The 25,774-nt window shown below is 46.3% G+C and overlaps 1 protein-coding gene across 1 annotated transcript in view; it reads right to left on the bottom strand.

Moving 5' to 3' along the window:
* Window positions 1-3,908: 3,908 nt before the first annotated feature.
* BOD1L1 (biorientation of chromosomes in cell division 1 like 1) overlaps window positions 3,909-25,774 on the bottom strand; it is a 53,108-nt gene continuing 31,242 nt past the window's right edge. The window contains exons 13-26 of the mRNA XM_024573622.4: window positions 25,432-25,475; window positions 23,799-23,859; window positions 22,204-22,274; window positions 21,541-21,613; window positions 19,674-19,753; window positions 17,892-17,976; window positions 17,466-17,539; window positions 16,433-16,508; window positions 16,316-16,350; window positions 15,326-15,371; window positions 13,396-13,445; window positions 13,214-13,298; window positions 12,649-12,802; window positions 3,909-7,475 (exon numbers count right to left, since the gene is read on the bottom strand). Of these exons, the coding sequence (XP_024429390.2) occupies window positions 7,358-7,475; window positions 12,649-12,802; window positions 13,214-13,298; window positions 13,396-13,445; window positions 15,326-15,371; window positions 16,316-16,350; window positions 16,433-16,508; window positions 17,466-17,539; window positions 17,892-17,976; window positions 19,674-19,753; window positions 21,541-21,613; window positions 22,204-22,274; window positions 23,799-23,859; window positions 25,432-25,475 (1,052 nt within the window). The 3' untranslated portion in view covers window positions 3,909-7,357. The remainder of the gene's footprint in view (window positions 7,476-12,648; window positions 12,803-13,213; window positions 13,299-13,395; window positions 13,446-15,325; window positions 15,372-16,315; window positions 16,351-16,432; window positions 16,509-17,465; window positions 17,540-17,891; window positions 17,977-19,673; window positions 19,754-21,540; window positions 21,614-22,203; window positions 22,275-23,798; window positions 23,860-25,431; window positions 25,476-25,774) is intronic.

Below are 25,774 nucleotides of genomic sequence, written 5' to 3'. Positions count from 1 at the left end.
AGCCTGAGGTGTAGAGAGGCCAAGTGACTTATCCCAGGTCGTGTAGAATACGACCGCGACGTTAGGATGTCTGTCTCAGAGCTGGCTCTGTAGACCATGCGAGCGTACCACCGATCTCAGGTACACGGCTGTTCCCTTTGCCTTTTAGCACACATAACATATTTCAGTTTCTTTTGTTGTTGTTAAATCATTTTCTGAGGCCTAACTCGGAGATGTTTATTTCCACTCTGGGATATTTCGGACTGGGTTCCGAAAGGGAAAGGGCCAGAAGGCTGTGCTTTCAGAGAAAGGGGCTGGCGGGGGGGGGGGGGGGGGGACGGGGAGGGGGACGGGGAGGGGGCAGTGCCGGGGAGAAGCGTACTGGAGAGATTTATGTCCGGGAATTGCAGCAAACTGTCATTCTGCCTGAGTAAGTGTGGCTAGAAACAGGAAGGGGAGAACAGGATATTGTGGTAGCTCTCAGGCTTAATGGAATGTCAAGTGAACAGATGGGACCGGGCTGTCCTGGGAACTGTCAAAGGGAGAAGCTCGAGGAGGCTTTGGAGAAAGCTGTACACAAATGCAGGTGAACTGGGGCTGGGACGCGTGCTTCCTATGGATTCAAAAAGGGTCCTTAGTGAAATATGAAAAGGAAAAACAAAGGCTTCTTCTGTCCAAAGCCATCTTTCTAGATCAACCTACATTCAAGTCGGAAGGAAGTAGGGGCCGGGGGGGGGGGGGTGGGCGGGGTGGAGGCTGGACACATTTGTTAAGACATGGATTTCACTTAAGGGTTAGATTTACTTTTTAATTTTAAGAATCCAAAATGACCAGTTATATGCTTTTAAACTCCAAGAATGTTTACTGGGTAAAGAATCTTTCTGAAGCACCAGAGGACCCCAAGATGACAGGGATGAAGTTAACAGCAGTGTTTGAGGGTAAACAGAGACACATGAGTCAAAAATAGAAAAAGGCAAGTTCGTGTCGAATAGTTCCTTTTGGATGAAAAAAAAAATGTGAGTTTGACTATTTCAAGGAAGAGTCGCTGAAGACTGACAAATTGGTTTCTGCAAATGAAAACAACTCTGAGCTTTGATGATAAACTCATTTTGAAAAGGTGACATTGAAGAAAAAGCACGGACCAGATTCTGCACATGGTCACAGGGAAACACATTTTTTAGAAGCTAATGGAGAGGCCGGTCCATCAGGAGCTATGAACTGAGGGAATGAGGACACATGATTTCTGCAGAGGATTTGAAAAGTGTCTGTGAGGTTTTTATGGTAGAAAGCGTGGCATCCTGGGCACTTGTCAAGGCCCGACTGCTGCAAAAACACTCAGATGGTAGAAGAATTACACACTTGAATTGCATACTCAAGATGCGTTGCCGAGCTTATGAGGGAATAAGGGAAACCCACAATCACAGGTGTTCTTGGACAGAAATCTGTGTGTGCAGAAGGGCTGGATGGATGGATGCAGGTGGACGGACCAGTGGGTTGTGCCGATAACTAAGCTGTTGTGTCTTCACTGCACCCAGCCATCTCTGCCCTGCTTTGTGGTGCTGGCCCGGGCCCCTGCCAACACCGTTTCTCCTTTGCTGGCTGGCTCTGCAACTGCTCTCAAGCAAGGGCACTAAACAGAGACCAGAAGGCTCAAGCTCGAGGAGGGACTTGCTTCTTCGTCTCCTCGGGTCACCCTTCCTCCCATTAGCATCCCCCAGCTGAGATGGCTCTGCACCTGGCAGGGACAGCTGATTGCACGGGCTGTTGGTTCCAGATTCCCCAGTCTCTGAGAACAAGCCACAGTGTCCTGTCTGAGAAGCCACCAAATGGGCAGCGTCCTTCTGGGTCCCAGCTCTGCATGGCCTCCCCTTCCATGACCTCGGCATCCCAGCCTTCTATTCTGTTCCCCATCCCAGGGGGACGGTGATGGCTGCTTTCTGAAGTTACTCGACATCACATCATGTCCCCCTGTTGCTTTTCTGTCCCTCAATAGCTCTTGAAGCCCATCCCCAGGATTAAAGGGTCTGTTAAAATAACTGATGTGGTCTCTAATACCTGACTGCCCCATGACTAAAACAAGGTCTAAAGTGACTTCCTATGATGCGGTAGGAGGTAGGAAGAAGATGCTGCACCCGGCCTTCAGTTCCACAGTGAGGGACGCCCTGCACAGGAAGCAACTGACCTGGAGGCAAAAACCCCTGTTCACTCCAGTGTCGTGAGGCCTTCAGACAAACAGCTGGGTGGGGGAGGGGTTGGTGGTTGGTACTTGGGGAAGGGTTTTAGTGGGAGATGCTCTCCCCACTGCCGTGGCAACAATACCACACACACACACACACACACACACACACACACACACATTTGCAATCTACTAATCTGGGGGGCATGGCTCCCTGGGAAGCATCACACGAACTCTGTAACCACCTGCGTAGAGATCTCCCCTCTCTGTAGTGGCTTCCGTCTGTGCGCGGAGCTGCAGGTATTCTCCAGAGGCTTCGTGTGTCCGTGGGGTGTGTGTGTCCCGATGAGAACGCCCCAGGCACACAGGGTGGCCGTCTGGGACTCTGTGTTGCACTGGTGCCCGGCAACTACTTACAACCTTGGAATGGTCAGTAAAGCTTGGGGCTGGGTATAGTGTCTCATTCTTCTGGTTCTTTGTTATTGTGGAGGCCGTTTCTCAGAATGCTACTGGGGCTTCATCAAACTGGGAGTGAACAAGCAGGAGGAAGATGTGGGATACAGGCCTTAAGGGATCCCCCCCAAAAAAGAAAAGAGAAAGGCACCTCCAGGACAATAGCCTGAGGAGGCTGGTCTGACTGGAGAATCAGTTTCAGCAACACGCGTTCTGGCCTGGGATTGTGTCTTAAGGTCTAGTGGTGCCCAGTGGGGTCCGGCCTAGACTCTTCTGGGCACTTGGCTTCCTGGGGCCATGTGCTGGTAGAGCTCTTGCTGGTCTGCTCTGTGCCACAAACGCAGGAGGCAAAACGTCAAAGCCTTTAGGAGAATATGTGATCTTAAGCCAAAGCACAAGAACCAACCACAGGATGAAATTTATATTTAATTGCATTACAATTAAAAACTGTTCACCAAAAAGTACCATAAAGAAAGTGAAATGATAAAGTACCCATTTGTGCATATGTGTGTACACGTGTGTGTTGGGGGTATTCATAACACACACACACAAAGGTTTATTATCCTTGAATATATAAAGATACATGTTTCTACTTTTACATAAGAATATGTAAAGAACTCCTGCAAGTCAGCAAGGAAAACACAAAGACCAAAATGGACCGAGGACATGGACAGGCGTTTCACCGAAGAGGAAAACAAGGATGGGAACCTACACTCGAAAAGGTGTTCAGTCTCTCTGCAGCTGATGCAGACAAAGGCCACAGAGGTCTCCTCCACTAGACAGGCAGAGCTTAAGAAGTCCTGTCCCACTAAACGTCAAGGAAGAGAAGTGCGCCGGCGGGCACTTCGGTGACACTGCGGTGACAGCAGGTGGGAAACATTTGGCATTGTCTTGCCAACCTGAAAATATGCCTCCCCTAGGAATGAGCACTTGTACCCTGGAGCGGAAAGCTGGCGGTTGCGGTGTGGGGGTGGGGCGGTACTGAAGCTGGAGCCTCCACGGCAGCCCAGCGGTCTGGCCCTCTGGTTCACAGGCTCCTGTCTCCCGGGGGAGCAACCAGCTTTGTCCTCCCACGTACCTCAGTGGGCTGACAAACACCATTTTCTCTATGTACAATGATATTAATAAGTTTGGGAGGGCCTGCCCACAAAATACTTATAGAACATTCATAATATTGTTTAACTTGGAAACAACCCCAAGACCGGTAACAGGGAAATAATAGCTAAGTGTATTTTGATATAGTCTTTAAATGGAACACTCATACAGAAGTGAACATGAATGAACTTGAACTACGTAACACTAACCATAGATGAATTTCAAATCAGGGTACAAGAAAAAAGCAACTCAATTGATCCTTAAAATAGGACTCTATTTGTATCAAGTGCAGAAACATTCAAAACTTAAAAGTATTGTTTAGAAATGTATTATTTACATATGCAGTAAAATGATAAACCTGTAATTAGAAAGGTAGTAACCGTGAGGGCATGCTAGAAGCTTCCAAGGCATTGTGGGTAAATTGGGTTTTTAGAAACAATTATTTATATCATAATTATGTATGTACATTATCTATGTATACATTATATACACACATGTAATAATAGTTCTGCATTTTTTATTATAAGAAATATTCTATAAAGATATAAATCTTTTTTCAAAGGGTATGAAAAGGTAGATGTGGAACTTCAGTTTTGCAAAACATCTATCTACATATTTCATGAATTCAAAGGCACACTTCCTGCTACACACGTTGTAACATCGCTGCAATGAGGAAGCATCTTAAGATTGCTACTGACTCCGCGGCAGGTGCGCTGTAGTTGTCCATGTCATTGTCGCGCGTGACCTTGTTCATAACCAGTCCTATGTCGCCACACCCGAATCATGCACATCATTGGCTCCATGCACTTTGATTTTAAACACTATTTAAAATCTCTTTAAAAAGATGGCATTATAACTTGATGTCACTGTGTCCTCAGAAAGTCACAGAAACCCCACAGCAAGAAATACATCTTGTATTGATGAGGGTGAGGCAAATAATCAGGGCTGGAGAAAAGCCCGTGATGTTATCATTTCTTGCAAAGCAACCACTAAGCGCTTTCTGGGACTGGAGAAAGGAAAATACCCACAAGTGGACGATGCTTCTGTTTTGCTCCTGAGACATGTGCAAAGGATTATCTAATTCACGCCCAGTCACCCAGCTAAAGCTGGAAGGGAGAAACATTTCAAAGCAAGTGGGTAGGACAGAGTAGTTCATTTCTGTGTCACAGTTTTTCTTAGTGGTGAAAAAGAAAGGATGAATTTTATTGCCTATAGCATCTAAGATTTGGTGTAGTAGGTTTTGCATATTTGTACATCAAAGAAAGTCCAAAGGAATTATACATCAGAGATAATAAATCTGGACTTGTGGGACTACAAGTGATCCCCTCCACCTTTGGTAGTTGTTTGATTTTTCAAAAGATTTTAGTTTTACAGAGGGCAGGAGAGGGAGAGAAACATCAATATGTTTGCCTCTTGTGCACCCCCTACTGGGGACCAGGCCCGCAAACCAGGCACGTGCCCTGACTGGGAATTGAACTGGCAACCCTTTGGTTCACAGGACAACACTCAATCCACTGAGCCACACCAGCCAGGGCTGAACTATTGAGTTTCGTCTCTCCAGGCTCCGTTGACTGTCTAAAGGTTTGTTTGTTTCCTTATATCCTGGTTCCTCCACTTATGTATTGAAGAACCAGTTTTTCAGAATAGACTGCAGAATTCCCTTTGTAGCATCTGCAGCAATCTGACATATTAGGATCTGGTGGGAGGGCTGTAAACTCAGGAGGTTTGAGTAGGTTCATCTTTGCATCCCTGGTGCTGGGCATGGAGTTGGGGCCCATCACCTGTGCGCTTCCCAGAACGGCAATGCAGGGGAAAATGCCGGCTATACCACTGTTCTCCTCCCCTGAGAAAATCACCTGTGTCTGTATCATGAAAAACTTCTTGCTCTTGACTTAATCACAAAGATAGCTAAGCAGCAATTTTAGGAAATATAAGGTACTCTTGCACATAGGATGAACAATAAACTAACAAAAATCAAAGGGAAGCAGAAAAATAAGCACGTGACCTTTTTTCAGCATTTGTTTGAGTTCCAATTATCCCCCACTGTGACCAAACCAGTTAGGTTTTATCAGTTGCCTAGATGTTTGGGCAAAAGCACTGTATTTTGGCTTGTGAGCCTGCCTTCCAGGTGGAGATGGTGCCTCCCTCCCCTGTGGCGGAGCAGAGAGAAGCCTGGCCTGGGGTTTGCAGACAGTTCAGTCTCAGCCTTGCCGTTCACGGCGCGATCTGGTCAGAAGAGCAGCGCCACCCGATGGCATCTCGCGTTTAATTCTACCAAGACGTACCATCAATAGCTCACATTTAAATGTAAGAATGGAACAATATGTCTAAGACAAATTAGTTAAAGAGAAGAAATGGTTTTCACAGGAGTGATTTTGAAGTTCAGAAAAGAAAAAATCTTACTACTTAAGTTTTGGGAAACATTTTATAATTTATATATAAAATCTCAGTAAGAAACCATGTAAAATGACAGAAATATCCACTTTACATTGTGTCAAAAAAAATTCACACACTGAATGTAAATTTTAATTACAAAACAAGAATATGAATAAAACATTTTAAAATAATCTCAATTATTTGGCAACTCATCACATCATTGCTAGAGACAAATTTGATCTTAAGAAAAGTTTAATCTTATGAAAAACATAAGTTGGACAGTTTGCTCATATGGGAGATTAAAGATGTTTAAAAAAGGATCTGGCAATAAAACCAGTTTCTAGCCTGTAATGATTATGTAGGAAACAACGTAAAATCCTGGAGCATGATAGGAGTGGCCTAATCTTCAAAGCATTTCTCTTCTCTGAAAATGATGATATGAGGGAATATGGGTTAAGCGTCGGAACAGCAGAGAGGAGTGAACACGGACTGGGGGGGCGGGGAGGATGTTTCTGCTGCAGGTGACAAACGGGATGTAACTTTACCTGAACCAGACCCTCCTTCACCAGTGGGGCTGGTAGTGAAGTCACAGATGAGAGTATAATCTAAAAACAAGTGATATTCTTAAAAAACAGTCACAACTGTGAACAGAAAGGCCACGGAGCCCCTTGAACTAAACTACTTTACTTGAACACATGCGAGAAGGCTCTGCATTTCCTGCCAGATCATATTCATAGTTACAAGCGGGCAGTCCTAAAACACTGCTACTAATGACTGCATAGCATTTAAAATCCTTTTTTCAATTAAAAAAATAATAAAATAAAATAAACAGATATATAGTAAAGTTCACAGATAAGTTTTCTCTGTAAAATAAATAAAGTGTTCATTGATTAGCATCATACACAGAGTAAAATACAACCTATTTTTACATGTTTATATACTGTACACAGATGACCAGTAGGCAGCCTGGTGTCGGATGGGCTGAAGGGTCTGCATTCCCAACGTGCCCCATCGGGAAATCCCAATTTCCAATGTTAAAATATACAGCTACTTTGCTTTGAGTTGATACAAAGTAAACTTATTTTCCTTTATCTGAAATAAATGTACATAGTATCTATCTTCTATGAACAACAGTTTATAAAGCCGTTTAAAACATAACAAGAAAAAGCTTGCACCTAGGAACTTAGAGCACATGCGGGTACTTTCCCTGGTTAAAAAAAAAAAAGCCTGCGCCCAAGGCTGGAGCTTTCTCCTTCGTCCCCGCGCGTCCACTCAGGATTACCGCTTCGCCTTCTTCATGGGGGCATCTTCCGCCCGCTGCTGGCCTCGCGTGCGGGCTCCCGGGGGGCTGGCCTCCCTCTTGCGTTTAGTGGGAGGGGACTGCTGCGCCTTTGACCTGCAGCAGACACAAGTCAGGCAGTGGTGAAAGTTAGAAGGAGCTGCTTCAAATGATCTGGGAGTTCTTTAAAAAAAAAAAAAAAAAAAGAGTTTTGAACTTGAAAGCCAAGAAAAGAAAACCTGGGTATGGCTCACACACAGGAAAAGGAGAGTCCAGCAGAGCTCGTGCTGAGCGGTTATCTGTGGACAGCCTCACCCACAGAGCAGGCAGAACCCCTCGCTCTGGCTCCAGCGCAGCCACATTCTAGGTGTTGACTTGGTCAAGTTGACCTTCCTCTTTGGGCTCAGCTGTTCTACCTATGAAATAATCAACAGCCTTTCCCACACACACTGCCCCAAGTGGAAACCACTGGCAAGAACGCAGCAGGCTCGCACCTACTCTTCCTAGGAAGTGCAGTCTCAGCGCAGCTCACAGCCGACAGGTGGCGATGCCACAGCAGACGTGTCCTACATACTCTCTCCCTGCCCACAGCCCAGGCCTGCCTGCACGCCACTACCAGAATGATCTGTGGGCAACTCCAGTCAATCACGTCTCTATCACGGTTATCCACATCTCTGTGTATGTTTCTATCTCTGGCTCTGTGACGCTTTCAGGATGAAGTCATCCAGAGCAGAACCCACCAAGTCCTTGATCACTTACCCTTGACTTTGCACCATCTGGCCCACAGTCCTGCCAAACACACAATGTTCTTCTACATTTTCATGCTTTGGCATGTCATTTTTGGGGGGAGGAGTTACTCCACACCTCCCATCTGGCAAACATCGTTTTAGGCCCCAGTGAAAAGCAGCTCCTCAGGGAAGCTGCTCTTCGAAGTCCCACAGCACCTACCATTGTAATTCACCCACTGTGCTTTTCCCAGCGGCCGCTTACAGGACAGGCATTATTTTAAAACCAAGTATGAACAGGACACACAGAAAACACCCCTGGCGTCACTTCCTTTAAGTCTGGCTCATGGAAGTTTGGTTTCACTTACAGGAGCAGGGTGGCAAAATGGGTCCCTGCTGTGTGCTGCTGTCAAAAAGGTCTGGAAGTCCCAGCACGTCTCCCCCACGAGACAGGACGTGTCTCCGGGGCAGCTGCTGGGTTTCAGCCAGTTCCAGCTCCAGTGCTTGGTACTAAGTCAGCACCCGGAAAGCAGAACCCGCAGAGGATGGAGAAATGGGACTTTACCCATAGGAAGCCATGTCTGCTTATTGGCCCTTTGACAGCAAAAATAAACTCAAACTGAGTCAAACTTGGGTGCGCATGATCAAGTTTCAGCACGTTTCACCTACTCTGAGCTGACCACAGCCCATTACGAACCATGTCTAGGAGCCACCAGTCAGGAACCGAGCCCTGTGTACTGGACAGGTGGGGTGTCTGGCCCGGTGCCAAGTGCCACACAGCAGAGAAAGTGTGAGGTCAGTGTGCTTCTCCTCGCAGCACAAGCTGGGGGGTCAACAGGCCCTCCCTCTCCACCCAGAGTGTGGTCTGACCAGCACATTGGCATCACCTGGACCTTGTTACAAATGCAGACTCTCAGGCCCCGCCCAGTCCCCCTCCCCCACCCCCCAATCAGAGCCTGAGTCTTTGCAAGAGCCTCCCTGATAGTTCTGCACATTTTAAGAAATAATGAACAGATCTTTCTGAGATTCTTCTCACATAAAAAATAAGGAAAATACTACATTTTATTTGATGAAGGTTCATGGAGAATCTACGTGCACGAAGCCTGGCACTTGAGTTGGACCCCCTTGCTGTGCACGGGGACAACAACCCATCCCTGCATGACAAGTGTGATGTGAAGATCCACATGGTACGAGCTGTCGGAATGGGTTTTGTGCACCGAGGGGTCTGGCATTTCCTGATGCTGCAACGTGCAGAGAGTAGGACAGTCCCTGATCTCAAAGGAACAAGCTTCTAGCCCAGAGGAGAACACAGCGAATAAAGCAACGGCACACACCGCACCACCTGAGCAGCCTGGCCCGCAGTGTGGCGGGAAGGAGAGCTAGAGATAGGCCAGTGCAGGCAGGGGCACTCAAGCAAGAATGGCACCAGCACAAGCTGTGGCGGAGCAGGACCCGGCTCAGCCTGTGGGGTCAGCCAAGGCCTGGGCTGTGGTGGAGGGGCCGCAGCGGGCGCCTCACTGCCACTCCCTGGCCTCTCCAGCTCCGGCTGAAGCAGGAATGGCTGTGGGCCAGCACCTGCTCCTCCACGCTGCGCTGACTTAACCAGGCATCCAGATCTGTGACCACTCAGGAAAAACGCACCTCACCTTCCGTCCTGGCGGACAGGTGGTGCATGTGAGGCTCACGGGTGTTGAGGACAAGCCTGTGTAGGGGACCCTGAGGTGAGGCCGACTGGCGAGGACACCGAGACTCCCTCTGCACCCTCACCACTGTGTTTGGAGTAGGTTCCCATCCAGGAAGCCAGTGATCCCCAGAGACTGTTGTTTGGTGAGACGAAGGTCTTCACGGAGTTCCGGGAGGAAGCACTACTGTGTCAGAGGTAGTCTCAGGGGATTAAAAATGACCTGAAGTGTAAGCAGGGACTTCCCTCACAAATGGGGCAGATTCACTAACCTTTATACTGGTAGGTAACTTCTCTCTGGCTGGTCTTCAGAGATTTCTAGGAGATCCCGCAGGTGGCTCACCCTGGTGCTTTCTGAACTAGATTATAGAAGCCCTGAGAGGCGGCCGCCCTGAGCACTAGGCCCTTGGGCGCTTCAGAGAGGATGAGGTTCCTTGGGGTGAGTCAGTGAATAGGGACTAAAAGCAGGAAAATAGCTGGTCTTCTGGGACACAGTTAACAGGCAGACCTCACGTCACCTGAGGCTGCTTTGCTCTGACTGGGAGAGTCTGCAGTGACGCAGAGGAAGAGGAATCTGTGACACTCAGAAAGCACACTGGTGACAAGATAAAGATCTCAGAGGTGCTCGTGAGACAAGAAAAGGGGCCAAGGTCATGAAGCACAAATGCACAAGGCTGGGTGCCCAGGCCCTGTCACTGGGTCCAGGTGGTCAACTGCACGAGTGTCAGGGGACGACGATCTGAGTCGCCAGCAAAAACGCTAAGAAGAAGGACTTGCTGAATGGAGCGTGAAGGTCAAGGTGAGGGAACTCAGGACCGACTGCACACTGAAGCACAGTGCCCAGGGTGTGAGGTGGGACGGCCCTTCTCTGTGTGCGTCAGCCCGCACTGGGTGTGGAGCATCTGCTTCTTGAAGAGGAGCCAGACAAACCGAGAACAGGGGCGAGGAGGGGCTCAAACAAGAAGAGGAGCCCTAGCAGTCACCCTGAAGTGTCTGGGGGGAGCTGGACAGAGGCCCCAAGAGTAGAAGCTGCAGGGGGACCGGCTCCCACTGAACCAGAACACAGGGCCAGGAGGAGGTCACAGCCACCGTGGTATGTGCTGGCGGTGACTAAGGCACTATAAGGCACTGATCACTTTGCAGTACTGACCCGCTGACACCCCAGCCCGCCCCACCCTGAGAATCCGGGACCAATCAACTAATGTCAAAGAATCTGAACCAAAGAGGAAAGAATCCACTTGCAAATCAAGCACATTAAGGAAGAGCACTGATAAGTCCAGGTGATTATAAAACCCTAAGTCAGAAACATTTATCTTTGAAGAATGAATTTTAAAAGGCCAATATGATAGCTCCTTTTAGACTCACTCGAAGATGCCTAGAAAGCCTATGGAACTTTCGGAGGTGGGCTGTACTGCACCAGGTGATCGTTCCACAATTTTTAGGTGGCGCTGCTGGTGGGGTGTCCTGTACCTGACTGCAGGGGTGTTGGGCTCCAGCACCCTGACCCCCTCCTATCAACAGGAATCTTGACTCTGACTTCTATTTACCTTCTATTTATCTGAGCTGCCCCACCTGGCACACGAATGCGAATCCTCCAGCTTCCTTCTAGCCATGTGAGCACCTGAAGACTGCAGCTCTAACACCTGACCTTTGAGGAAGTGCACCACAACTCGAAGGGCTGATAAAGTACAAGGTCGGAGGAATCAGGAATCGGTAGACTTTAAGTCTTTATGTAAACATAACATACTGCCATGACAGGTGTAAGTGACACTCTGGAAATAAATATTCGTGAACTTTTTAATTAATCTTGGATAAGGAAATTATAGATGATACCTTAACAGGTTGTGAATCACATTAAAAATAGAAAATATTCTCACTTTAGAAAAAAAGTTATGAAACTAAACTGACGTGACCCCCTCACGATGTGCCGTGGGGAGAGGAACACCGATGGATGCCGCGCGGTGCAATGACACGGGCTGCGCCAAGCCCCGACTACTTCCACGCACACCATGACTCAGAGACACCAAGCCCCGACTACTTCCACGCACACCGTGACTCAGAGACACCAAGCCCCGACTACTTCCACGCACACCGTGACTCAGAGACACCAAGCCCCGACTACTTCCACGCACACCGTGACTTAGAGACACCAAGCCCCGACTACTTCCACGCACACCATGACTTAGAGACACCAAGCCCCGACTACTTCCACGCACACCATGACTTAGAGACACCAAGCCCCGACTACTTCCACGCACAACGTGACTTAGAGACACCAAGCCCCGACTACTTCCAGGCACACCGTGACTTAGAGAGAGAGGTCGCTGGCATTGCGCAAACTCATCTGACCATGGCGCTCTTTTCCAGAGGCCTCTGGCTATGCTAGGGTTCGGGAAACATGAAATAGCCAGTTATTTGAGTTAAAAACAGTCACACGCGGGCACCTGCATGTGACCAACCTCTCCGTAGCACTGGTTAGAGGCGCCTCCGAGGGCCAGCGCCCTCTCCCTCCCTGGATGGAGTCTGCCGCTCGCAGGGACTGCTGGACCGCTCTGTGTTTTTACCCGCAGTGACCCGCACTTGGGAGACGAGGACTCTGTGCCACTGACCCTGTGAAAGAACTGAGTGGGTCCCACCACACAGGCACCTAACCCTGGCAAAGACTCTGAGGTGATCCTCAATCACGGTCTAAAATGGAAACCAGGTTCTTCGAGGAGAACCGAAATGCCAGAGGGGGGAGAGCACGAACGGTCTGCTGAGACGGAAGGAAGGGAGCAACTCACACCGCGGCATGAGTGCGTCACTGAAGGCAGCCCCGCGCAAGCGAGCCATTCCTGATGCGGAAGTGGGGAGGGTCTTTGGAAGCTCTGCTTTGCCTTGTTACCTCTGAGCCTCTGATCTGGCGGCAGACCTGGTGGTGGCTCCCGAGGGCTCGTCCTCTTCCTCCTCTTCCTCCTCCTCCTCAGACTCCTGGTCTTTCTTGTCCTCGGTTGCTTCAGAAATGGATTTCTGGCGTTTTCTTTCTGGTTCTGAGGATTCTGTTCAAACAGAAGGGGAACACCTGGACTGTCCAATTCCCAAAGACATTTCGAAAGGCCAGAGCCATGGGGTTCAGAATGCAGGGTAGTAGGGACTTGCAGGCAGAAGTGGTTTTCCACTTCCTTTCTGTCTCAGCACTCGCAGTCCACCACTGTTTAACTTAGTCTCAAACACATTTGGGAGAGTTTACTTAGGCAGCTCACAGCCAGCTCTCACGCAGGCTTCACGTGCTCTCAGAAACGCATCTGGGATGTGCCATTTCTGACATGGGATTAGAGCCATTTCACACGTATTTACGTAATATTAATACTAGCGGTACCCCGCTGACTTTTCCCTCATCCAGAGGAAAACTCTGAGAAGTTGATTTTGAAATAATAAAGCTCCGTATCAAGCATCTGCTAGGAACATACCAGCGTCATCAGATAAAGTGAGCGAACGCTTGGGCTTCCTTCCTCTCCGGCGCACACTTGCTACTGTCTTCTCTTCACTGTCATCCTAGAAGCAGTTACACCCAAGTTGACAGAGCAGTCCACTGCGCATGTACTAAGTTTATTTCTCAAAGACGTATCTCGGTAAGAAAATCAACACTTACATTGCTTGTACTTCTTTCTTGCAGGGCGCCTGTTTCTTTACTGGACTCATCTTTAAGAAAAGGGAAATCTCTGCGTTAATACTTGATTAGTACAAGACTAAATGTCAACAGTTCGGCTTGTGGTCCATGAATATACCAGTGCTAATTAATGCATTTTTATACAATTCATCATTGTTTTGTATTAGCCAAGCAAAGTCTGAGTCAGAGTAACTGGCATGTTGGAATGTCGGTCAGGACACTGAAGATTTGTCATTAATAAGCTATGTGATGTGGGCAAATTACTCAAATTCACCAAGCCTCAGTTTTCACATGTAGGAGAAGCAGCTGGGTTCCCCTCAAATGCTCTGAACCCAGAAGGGGAGGAGGAAGGAGACACTGAGGGACCCCCCAGGATGTACTGGGAACTGCAGGTCAGGACTGCAGAGGTCACCGAAATCTCAATGTTGCTTTGTAAGTATTACAATCCCATTTCACAGTTAGGAAAAACGAGGCTCCAGGAATTTAAGCAATGTGCTCAGAGCCACATAACTGAGGAGTTGGGTGACAGCTGGAATTCTTTGACTAAATACTCACATTACAGTAACTAAAAAATATGTATTATAAGACCGTGCTTGGTCGTATTTGCCTATTCTTTATGTATTTGCTTTCTGTAGGTGCTGTAATTTTCTGAGATTGGATCTGGGTAAGAAAAATAAAGTTTAGTTCAATATACTATCTTCAAATAGCTAGAATTACGGGATACTCACAAGACACTCAATAACCCAGATACTTCTCCTTATCTAGTGGGAATTATATAGTGTTGCGGCTACAGCAGCCGCCCTTCTCTGGAGTTCAGTGTATTCAACACTAACGTACATGGAAGAGCTGAACCGAGACAAGGCCAACAGAGAAGACCCCTATCTCACACTGGCCATCACTACCCAGGTTCAGAGAACTACTGCTAAACAACCACCCAAACATCGCAGAACTCCAATCTGAGTCTTTTAAAGGGCACTGAAGTTACGTAAGTTCTTCTTATGTGGATTTAAAATTATTATAATACTGTGACTCAAAATTGGTTAAAAGCCAAACATAAGCAGAATCTTCTTGTTAAAACAGAGAAACTAATCAACCAACCAAGCAACAAACCTGATTTTCCAAGAGATGAGAGAAACTGGAGTGTGGTCCCCAGGTCACACACGTTAACTGTGGAGACCTCGTGACAGTCCACATCTGCTTGCCCCGGTGACCCGAGTGCGCCCCCTCCTGACCTGACCACGCTGCTTATCTGGTCCTAAGCAGCTGTCGCACTCATCTTTTTGCCTATGTCAACCCTTTAAAACCCACTAGTGGATCTTCTTGCTTTTATGTAAGTTATTAAACCATGAAACGAATACACACACACACACATTGTAAAACATTCTGGAAAATGTAGGCAACACTAACAAATAACGTGGAATGTTCCCATCATCCCATCATCCAGAGCGAATTATTGTCAACATTTGTTTGGAACAAGGACAAAACCACTTGAAACAATTTTATCTCTTGCATCCTGGCTTTGTAAGCTGCAAAGGCTGCTTTCAGAATTCTTCTGAGAACAATAGGCTCTTGAGCTGAACTAGTATCTTCGTGATAAGAGTGCCCTGCCCCCAGCCTAGCCTACTTCTCCTTTACACAGGTCCAGTAAATTATGGTTTGCACATGGCAAAGTGCCTTGCCTAGTTTGCTTTTTCTTGCCTTCACACTCCTCTCTGAAGGCTTCCCAGACTTCTAAAACCCAGAAAGGCTCAGATAACAGGAAAAGCCAATATGCACAGCCTCTCATGGCTATAAGGACAACTGTTTTTACCAAAAACACTTCAGTGAGAAGCAATGAAACTATAAAAGCCACCCCAACAGCCTCCCGTGCCCTCCCTCACATCACACACACAGCAACGCAGCCAGCACAGACCTGTTTGAATTACTTTCAGTTTGCTGCCAGGCGGAGATTGTTCTACCTGAATTTAAAGAAACAAACAGAGCACTGAAGTCAGCAGTTTGTCATCATCCCCTAGAAGGAAGGGTCAGGACTGCTACTTATTATGCAGGCAGAACATTTGGGTCCTCTTTTCTGCAGGTGAGGAAGTGCACCAAGCGAACGTGGACGCCGTGCTTCTATCGGGGCTGCCTCAGCCCCCTCCCCGGCCACTCAGGTCGCCGCCACTGGAGGACACGTAGCACAGCCCAACACTGGGAAGTGCTCTCACGCGTGCCTCTTCCGTTTTGTTGTCTTACAATAATTCTGTGATCTCCAAGGAAATGGAGTCCCAGAAGGGCCACGGTGTCCCAGGGCTGGGAGTCAGTGCAGAGCTGAGGCTTGAATCGCATGTGCTTTTGTTAGGTCAGCGGACACAGGTCTGTCCCTCTAATAATGTCACTGAAACTCATGCAATGAGATCCTGATACAAAGATTCAGTTGGCCATATACTTCAGGGTCAAAGATAAAGAATGTTTAAAAAGAGCACGTTATCACTGAGGAATTTTCTGCACTGAAATCAGGGTACAATTTATCACAAAAGGAATGCCACAGAAAGTAGTAACCCGGTGAGGCATTAGCAATCTCCCTAAAGAAGCCCCTGCCTAAAACCTTGTGGTTCAGCAAGCTTCTGTATTTTAATGGAGGGAGACCACAACAGAGTTAAGTCCCTAGAAAATATTTCATGCACTCAAACTCTCAAGTGAAGAAGGAATCAGACTGAAGAACTAATAATGCTTATGTAAAAATATTAGTAATCAGATATTATTTGAATGGTTATTCAATGTTTTATTTAAGAAAAGTCATTTAGAGCTTTTCAAATACTTTTTAAAAATAAAGTTGTTCAAAAAATTAGATACTGCAGTATATACCCTCCCTAGGTCCAGAGCAACATTTGAAGAGTTCTCATCTTTTGCAATTACTTACAGTGACAATGCCAGGATCTGTTTTGCAGTCCTCTTCTAAAAAATGCAAAAATAAATCTCACTTAGAAACTCGGTTTGAAAATTGCTTGTGTGAACTAAAAACACACCAAATACCTACTTGTTTTCAATGCTGTTTCCACAGGGTGTTTACGAGGTCTTCCTCTTTTCCTTTTAATAATTACTGGCTGATCTTCCTAAGGGGAAAAGGAAGGAAAATGAATTTCATCCTCTGTTACACAAATAATATCTCATTTTCTCAAAGTGAGATTTAGACTTCCTTCTAAGAGGTCTCAAGTCCTGGCTCTGTCACTTCGGAAATGCAGCCCTGGGGCTCAGCGCCGTCCCCTGGCCTGTAGCACTGGCAGCTGCGTGTGAACCCACAGTCCTGAGGATTCTGGGGTAACACAGTGCACGTAAGCAGTTTGGGTCAGCTTTCACTTCTGGAATAAATATGCGCATCCACTCAAATTCGGGGTTAGTCCCGTCACTCGTGACCTTATGAAGAATAAAGGAGGCCCCTGATTTTCTCATACAGAAATACGAGAAAACAGAAGGGACTATTTAAAAGACTGGCAAACTTGGCAATGGTTGTCTAGAAGATCTGGCTGGGGGACAGGCTGTTTCCCTTGGTTTTGGGGCCTGTCCCAGGCCAGTGCAGTCCTGTGCCCCACTGGGCCTTCTGCAAATTTGGGTGTGTCAGGAGTAAGCAGCCTCCCAGGAGGCCGTGAGAACCTGGGTCCACGTGGGGCTGCCGGTGGGCCTTCCGCACACCCTGCTGCTGCTGCTGCTCCCATTCTGTCCTGTCCAGACTCCCGGCGCAGCAGCACCCTGCTCTCTGGCCTGACCCGGTGTGTGGCTCAGCTGTGCTAAGCTGCCAGGGCGGGAACCTGATGTGGCCAAAGAGGCACAGCTCTGGGAGGATCCTATGTGGCTGTTAACAGAAGTAGGTCTCATACAAATGTTTGGATGAAAGGCAGATGAAAAGAACAAAATTAATCCAAATGACACTGATAAAATATACTGTATGAAATGGTGTCCCACTGCACTTACTCCTTCAAAAGTAATAAAGAAAAGTTTGGTAACAGCATTGAGTGCCTTTGTCTTTAGTCCTTAAGTCAATCAGAAGAAATAAATGCAAAAACCTTCCTTACCTCCTGAGATTTTGCGTTGTCATCGTCATTTTGCTCTGTCTTTTCACCAGCAGCTTCACTGCTGCTATATCCATCTGCAGAAATGGTAGAGCTCAATCACAGCCGGGGACATGGTCAGCCTCACAGCTGTGACACCACCAAGGTGACTGGCACAGTCCCCGTCACACAGGCACATGCACTCGCAGGCCTGTGCCACCGAAGTTACTAAGCCAGAGTCTGGTTAACTGGTAAGCAGCACAGTTTGGATAGAACTGGATCCAAATGAGAAATGACGCCCAAGCCCTACAGATGTCAAGCAAGCGTGTGACTGGATGGTCACAGGGAAGCGAGAGAATGCCGTCTCAGCTGGTGAAGCCTGGCTAGAGATGCTGGCTGCCCGCAGGGTTAGTCCCCCTCCCAGTTTATTTCGGCCGATGCAGTACTCACCTCTCTCTTCCATGGCTCTTGAAGCAGTACCGCTTGTGTTAGGACTTGGTTTGGATGATTCTTCCAAATCCCCAGAGCTCTCTTCCTACGGAGAAGTTAAATAAGAAGCCTCTTTTTCAAACTGCCTCCAGTTACCCTCCCAAAGTTTTCCTTTTATTTCAAAAACAAATTTCCCAGTGGCCTTTCAAAATAGTTTGTTGCAAACTGCCTTAAAAAAGTAACTTGTTGCTGCTAGTGAAACTATAAAAAAAGATACAAATTCTGAAGGCAGAAGAACATGAGATAAGGTTCAAGGATAAAGAACCAAGGCGGCTATTTTTTTGTTGCTCCTGCGAAATGGACATCACTCTTCTCCCTCCCCCTGGACTTTGTGTTTTTAGAGGGAAATTCTACAAGAAGATAGAGACTTGTACAGATTTTTTCCTCCCCTGGCGGGGGAGGATAAACTGGAAGGGTCTTCAGTGGGGCTGACTGACAACAATCTTTCTCTCCAGTTAAATTACTCACTTCGGTTGCAAAAAAGTTTTGAGTATGAAACACCAAAATGTTTATATTATAATACTAATACCTGAACAAAAATATGTAAATAAGGCTTAATCTTGGAGTGCTGTTTTATAATATTGAAAATATTACACATATGACTTTTTACTGAAAATGATGGGAAAGTTAAAAGATGCCTTTCAATCAGCTTCTCTGCAAACTGAGGAGCGCCGTATTAGGACTGTTGTTCTGGGAGGGCAGGGTAGTGACGGCCTTAAAGGCCCCTTCCTTCCTTGGCTACAACCAACTGAAATTCATAAGATGCGACTTTCTTTAGTTGTTAAAATTCTTTTACTACTTTTTATTAGTTAATCGGCTATTACGGGAAGAAGGGACTCTGAACTGGTTTTAGTGCCTGGAAGTTAGCTGCATATATTTTTATAAGCTGATTTACCTCCTTTTGGAATAAGATGGGAAAATAAATTATAGAAAGGGAGAGAACAAGGAAATAGAGCAAGTTTGGAATAGACACTAAGGAGTACTGAGTCTCAGAAATGGAAGAACAGCCCAAAAGCAGTATCGGCCAGCAGATGGAGAAAGCTGGGCCTAGAACAAGATGGGGTGGGGCAGAAACAAAAAACTGTAAGCCCTAGGACGGAAACAGATCGCAGGAGAAAAGGTAATGGGTACTGCTTATCCTTGCACAGCATACGTTTTAGGGGCTGGGAGTAAGGTAGATAGAAGGCAGAATATTACAATTTTAAATTACTATGCATTCCTGTATTTCACTGATTCGGTGTACATGTATTTGTAACAAAGCACATTACGCTTTGGAAGAAAGCACCTAAAAACCTAAGGAAGTTAACAATATGAACAAAGTCTAAGCAAGGATTCTATCTAAAACTGTGATAAGATACAATCACACAGTATAGAATTATAAAGAAATCTATACTTAAAACCTATATAATCTTATTAACCAATGTCACCCCAATAAATTTAATAAAAAAATCAAAAGAAAAAAATTGTCTCTGGATTTCTATTAGTTTCTATCTTACAATAAATATATTAAATGTAATTTTTTCTGTAAAAAAATCAAAAGAAAAAAAATGAAGCACAACATTTGTAGTTTTTTTTGATTTGTGGGGTTTTTTTGAGCCTAAAATATATCTTTTATAATACAGAGATTACTATTAGAGATACACAATGTAAAAGGGATAAAAGAATGAAAAAAATATGTAACTGTTCACAATGATATAATTAGGTTACTTCAGAAATTTAAAATGAATTATGTGGAGAAAATACCTTTGTGTCTTGTGGCTCAGTTTCAGAATATTGCTTCTGTGCTGTTTCTACTTTGGAATCCAGGGCATCTGAATAATCATCTATAAATCAGTTTGGACAGAATCACAAAGGAATACAACGCTAAATGAAAAATGAAATGTATAGTTCTATTTAAGACAGTTTGAGACTTCTTTCTTAGGCTTCTGATGCAGTGAAGCTAGAGACTCAAAATGTACATTTAATGTCATGTGATTTGAGCACTGGACACGGACAAGGCCTTGGCCAAGCCAAAAATAAGTAATAATATAAAAACCCACGAATGCTCATGACACCAAAACAGCCGTTCTATGGAAAAGGCTTAGAGCGGGCAGAGTCCCCCAGAAGTATCTGAACTTCCTCAATAAGTACCTAAGACACAGGCGGCAAACACAAGGCCCGCAGGCCGAATCCAGCCCTCCACCTTGTTTCATCTGGCCCGGCATCTTGTTTCTACCCAGCGGCAGTGCCGAGCTCCCGCTTAACTGTTAAGGAGCAGTTACATTTATACAGTCCTAAAATTGCATTCAGCCCTTTGAAGGGAACCACGAGGCTGATGTGGCCCCTGGTGAAAGGGAGTTCGACACCCCTGAAGAGGTACAATTTAATGATTAAGATCATGGGCTTGTGGCTGCGAATCTCTCCGAATCTTATTTTCTTCTTTTATTAAGTGGCGATAATACCTAACACATAGTTACTATGAATATGCACATAGTACCATGGATAATATCTATAGCACGAATTCAATAATTATGAAATAGTTATGTTCCTTACCACACAAGTGTGGAAGATATCCATTCTTCCTCACATGTTATTTCGTAAGTACTTTCTGAATTTGTACTTGGTGTCACATATGAAAGTATAAAAGTCTCTGCACTGTCCAATATGGTGGCCACCAGCTGCAGGTGGCTATTGAAATGTAAATTGATGGAAATGGAATATAGTTAAAATTCAGCCTTTCATGTATACTGACCCCACTCAAGTGCTTAATAGTCCCACATAGCTGGCAGCTATTGTCCTGGACAAAACAAATGCAGAATAGAACAGTTCCCATCACTGCCCCAGGTTCTACTGAATGGCACGGTTACAGACCAGGAGAAAGCCAGACAGCACGAGGCACAGAAGGGCCACTGTGCACCTTCACCACAGTGCTTCCCGAGCTCTGCAGGGCACCTGTCTATGATCCAGGCCCAGGTTACAGAGGGAGCCTGGGTCTTGTGCGTTCCAGGAGTTGGGTCGTGCAGGAAACCACCTAGTTTCTAGATCAAGTCGAGAACCAACCCTGCAGGTGTCAAGGTAGGCTGGAAACAACCTGGACTCAAGAGCTGAGAAGTGAAGAATTGCAGTTCACCCTTGAACAACGCAGGCTTGACTTTTCAGGTCTGCGTCTGCACGGAGCCAGGTAGTTCAAACACATATTCTTCAAGGGTCAGTTGTATTTTCCACCCTCAGCGGGGAATCTGTGTATGTGGAGAGCTCACCTAAGCTACACTCGGATTTTCAACTTCGCAGGTGGCCAGGGCCCCAACCTTCACACTGATCAGGGTCAACCGCACCACCCTCTAGGGCAGGGGTGTTGAACTCGTTTTCCCCGGGGCCACATCAGCTTCGCAGTTGCCTTCAAAGGCCCGAGTGTAATTACAACTCCTTAACAGTGAAGGAGTAGTTACATTTATACGGTCCTAAAATTATTTCGGCCCTTTGAAGGCAACTGCGGGGCTGATGTGGCGCCTGGTAAAAATGAGTTTGACACCCCTGCTCTAGGTTTTCTGTCATCAGCCCACTATTTTGCGTGTGAAAATAGTATGATTTTCAAAGATGTCTGAAACAGGAAGAGGTACACTCTAAATACCCAGTTCATCTTCTGAAGAGGGGTAATGCTTCTTTCTTTTTCTTTTAGGCGTATGCCTTTCTTTCTCTTCTACCTGGAATTAAGAATGACTCTGTTAGAGGCACGCAAATTTGCATCTTGTCTACTGAAATGGGCACATTAGCTTCTCGCCTTTGGAACACATTTTGATATACTTTTTAAAAGTCTAGAATAACACCTTTGGCATCTAGATTTGAATTAGACTAAGCTTGAGTCTTTTTTATTCTAATGTAAATCCATACAAAATAGTCAAATCTGTTTCTGGGTACATACTATATTTCAAGAGTTCTAAATTACATTTAAAAAGTAGTTCTCATTTTACCACCTCTGAAGTCACGCTATGCCTCATAATCGACAGCTCGTCGTGAACTAACTGGCAGTGTTTCCCTTCTAGTGCCCACGCGAGGGAGGACGGAAGGCAGCAAATGCCGCAGGACGCCTGAGTGCACCACGTGGACACGCCCAGTGACCCTGGGATCTGTCAGTCACCTGGACGTTACGTGAGCACACGCAGATGGCAGTGACAGGGAGAACTCTCACCACTCCATCGTGTTTTTCATATATACCCAGAAGTAAGGCCTCTGTGCACAGGTGAAATCACTCCGCATAAAACATGAAATCCGTAAGTTTCTTACGAAAACGCACCTCTTTAGAATTTGCTTCAACACTGTGACCTCTTATGCCTTCTGTGTTGTCTTTGCTACCACTGGATATGCCTGAGTAATAAACACGAAAAAGAAAAACAACCTTAAATACTTACTAATTCAACACTTATTTTAGGGGTGTGTGGTAGAGGGAAGGCAGGGGGAAGGGAAAGTGGGAAGAACATGGTATGGATGACTGTGATGGGCTCCTCGTGGCAACTATGTATGGAAGGTCCCACAGTTTCCATTTCTAGATGCGAGCAAACAGGGTTCAGGGAGGGAGGAGGACTCCTGGGCTTTACACGACAGCCCGTGTAGCACAGCACAGCACGCAGAAGCGCCCAAAGAAAACAAGTGGGCACCACGTCATACTCATCTGGTTAGCCAAGACCCCAAACCACCTGAGAAAACCAACTACAGGAGAGGCGTGGAGTGACAACTGAGAAACCCCTTGGTGACAATTTGGCACATTCAGTCGAGTGGAAGAGGTGCCTACTGACCCAGCAATGGCACACCTGGAGTGACAGGTGCACTCACTACACAGGCACTGGGAAACAGGGACAGGATCCCACGTGGGAGCACTCTCTACAATTGGGAGAATTGCCAAAAAAACCCAAAGAAGCAAAAATTAGTAACTGCTCTATTCGCAGGTGGAATACTAAAGAGCGGCAGAAGAAAAGTAACTGGACAGCCCCCAAGGTGACAACATTTCAGAACGTAATGCTGAATGAGCACGTGTGGAGGAGACAGGCCCCACAGCGTGACACCCCTTCCTGGAACATGACCAGAGGCTGGACATTGTGCATGGGAGCGTACACGGCAAGTGCAGAGCGGTGGCTCCCTGTGGAGTAGACGCAGGGAGGCTGGGACTGGGAAGGTCTAGTGTGGATTCAACTTTATCTGGAACATTTTAAAAAAGTGTCTGAAGCAAATGTACTGAGTTTTAAGACATGACAAAACTAGGTGATAAGTACATGGATTTATAGTTCTTGCTGCTTTACCTTGGTTTGAAATACAGTATAACACATTATAAAAATACCTGCACAGGGATTGCAACCTCTTTCCCCATTCTTCGAATAGAGAATTAACAAAATCAATAGGAATGAAGAAAATCCTATATTCTGGTTGAGAAGAGAATTATCCCTCTGGAGCTGGCAGTCCTCACGGGTGTTGGGGAGTGGGACCTAAGCCCCGGACGTGACGTTCCTGCTATGGGCCCACCGGAGACTGCCTGTCAGGAGGTAACAGTGTCCAGTACTCAGCACAGAATTTCTCCGACAGTACAAACCACAGGGACTGTACCCTTTGCATTCACGCTGGACTGAGTCCACTGCGAGGTGACTGGCAAAAGTCTAGTATTTAAGGCTAGGAACCACATATAGGCCGCATGGCCTTGAACCAGCCACTGGGCCTCTCACACCTCACTTTCCTCAACTACTGACGTGATGCTGTTTACACTCACCTTACTGGATCGCATTAATTAAATGAAAGAAAATCTGAGAAGTAATTAGCACAGGGCCAGGCACATAGGAGGCACTTCACAAAAGGTAATTATAATTACTATTAAAATTACTAGTCTGAAGTTCATTAACTTACCTTCTTTGTTATGATATTTGCTGTGAATTTCTTCCTTTGTTCTTGAGCCTGAGTTTTCCATCTAAACACACAATAGAAAATGTTGTTAATGGATAACCTGAGAAGTCTTGAGAGCATAAAGTAGGAAGAAGAAGGTAATTTACATTACTCCCAGTTTGTGGGATGCTGAAAGGAGCTGGAATGCATGTTCTTTTTAATTTCACCAAGAAGTTCCAGAGCACAGAGCATCTTCCTTTTGAAGAAGCTCCCGTTTAACAAATTGTCATCCTACTATGTTTATTCTCCTTTAAGGTGGTATGGCAAGAGAATAATACGAGAAAATGCTTCTGAATTCTGTGTATTCCTTTCCCATCCAATGATCCCCCATGATTTTCTTTTTCCTTTATTTAAAAAAGGCTAAAGGATTCTGTCACTCTGTCCTGCTCCGGTAAATCTTGTCAACTGTACTTTTTGTTTTATTTATTTTTTTTATTTATAGACAGAGAGATGCACTGATCTGTTGTTCCACTTATTTATACATTTATTGGTTCATTCCTGTATGTGCCCTGACTGAGGACTGAACCTGCAACCTCGGTGCATCAGGATGATGCTCTAATCAACTGAGCTACCCAGCCAGGGCTTTTTGCTTCTTTTTTTACTGAGGAAGTCTCAGAATATCCCACAACGTTCAAAATCCAAGTTACAGAATTTCATGCCTATTTAGAAAGGATGGCTATGCTGAGTGGGGACTCGGATTCAGGGAAGCTTTGAGGTAGAATGGGGCACATTCTCAGGGCTTACAATCACCTTGCTGGCTCTGCAGGGTAAACCTGAACCAGACAAGTGGGGTTTTCCTTCCTTCCTACTCAGCTGACTGTGTGTGAGCTTCCAGCTACAAAACGGGGTGTTTCCACAGGGTGAGGAGGGCCCTCTGATGCCACAGTTGTCTGGTACTAAGTCCTCTAGGAGCTTAGGACAGGACATGCCTGTCTGCAGTTTGCAAGCGTTTACGAAATGGTATGATATCAGGTCTCCAAAAATGCTTTCAGAAATACAAAAAAGAAAAAATACTTTCAAGTACAAAAGGGATTGTGAAAGCCATGTGAACAAACAAATATGTATACATGGCCATTGCAGTCTGGTATCTTCAGAAAAGCCTTCCAGAAACATAAAGCTAACGTCAGTTCTCACAACAAAGTCTGTTCTGTCTGCGGCACCATGACCGATTCAGGTCACAGGATGATCTGCAATGACCTCACGGTCACCACAAACAGCAAGTTCTGCTCTTCGAAGGGTTCCATTAACACTCAGGCACCAGGTGAGCTTTCTAGACGGAGCCATGTGGGCCTTCTCCTACGTCCTTGGTGTCATTCCGTGCTGCTGCATGCAGAGTGACTTTTCTGGGGACTGGGGGGACGACTATACACACTTCACGACACCAGTGGATATGTTACAGCTGAACGTAGGAGAGGCCGAGGAAAGATCCTGGTCAGTGTGTGAACTCGCGCATAGAGCATGCCGCCCATGGCCTCCTGTCTCCTTCTGAAACGGTGCAGACAACCCCTCTCGGGACTCCCCTCCACGGCCACTCTCCGAACACTAAACCGAGACAACCCACAGACTGTCACGGGACCCCGCCACCGCAGCGACTTACCCTCAGTGCTTCGTTCAACGCCAGAGGCTCTCTCTGCAGTTCGGCTGTTCAAAACAAAAATGAGAAATAAGGAAACTGAGCTGCAGAGAAACAGAGTTAGAGATGTTTAGGGCAGTGAGGTGGGACTATGTTGCTCAGGGAATTATAAAATTCTGACGAATCTTCTCCAACAACCCATGTCTGTCACCCAAAGAGAAGAACCACAGAAATGACTGCTGCCTGCCTTCTTACTGTCATGGCAGTGGTCCCTCCAATCACTCCAGTGCCTGCTATGCTCGTGACCTGGAGCTCAGAGGAAAGGTGGAAGACCTCTACCGACTGTTACGCTGCAGGGTAACACCGG

Source organism: Desmodus rotundus, chromosome 4 (genome assembly GCF_022682495.2).
Source record: "Desmodus rotundus isolate HL8 chromosome 4, HLdesRot8A.1, whole genome shotgun sequence".
Classification (NCBI taxonomy): domain Eukaryota; kingdom Metazoa; phylum Chordata; class Mammalia; order Chiroptera; family Phyllostomidae; genus Desmodus; species Desmodus rotundus.
This window is presented reverse-complemented; position numbering and strand designations above follow the sequence as displayed.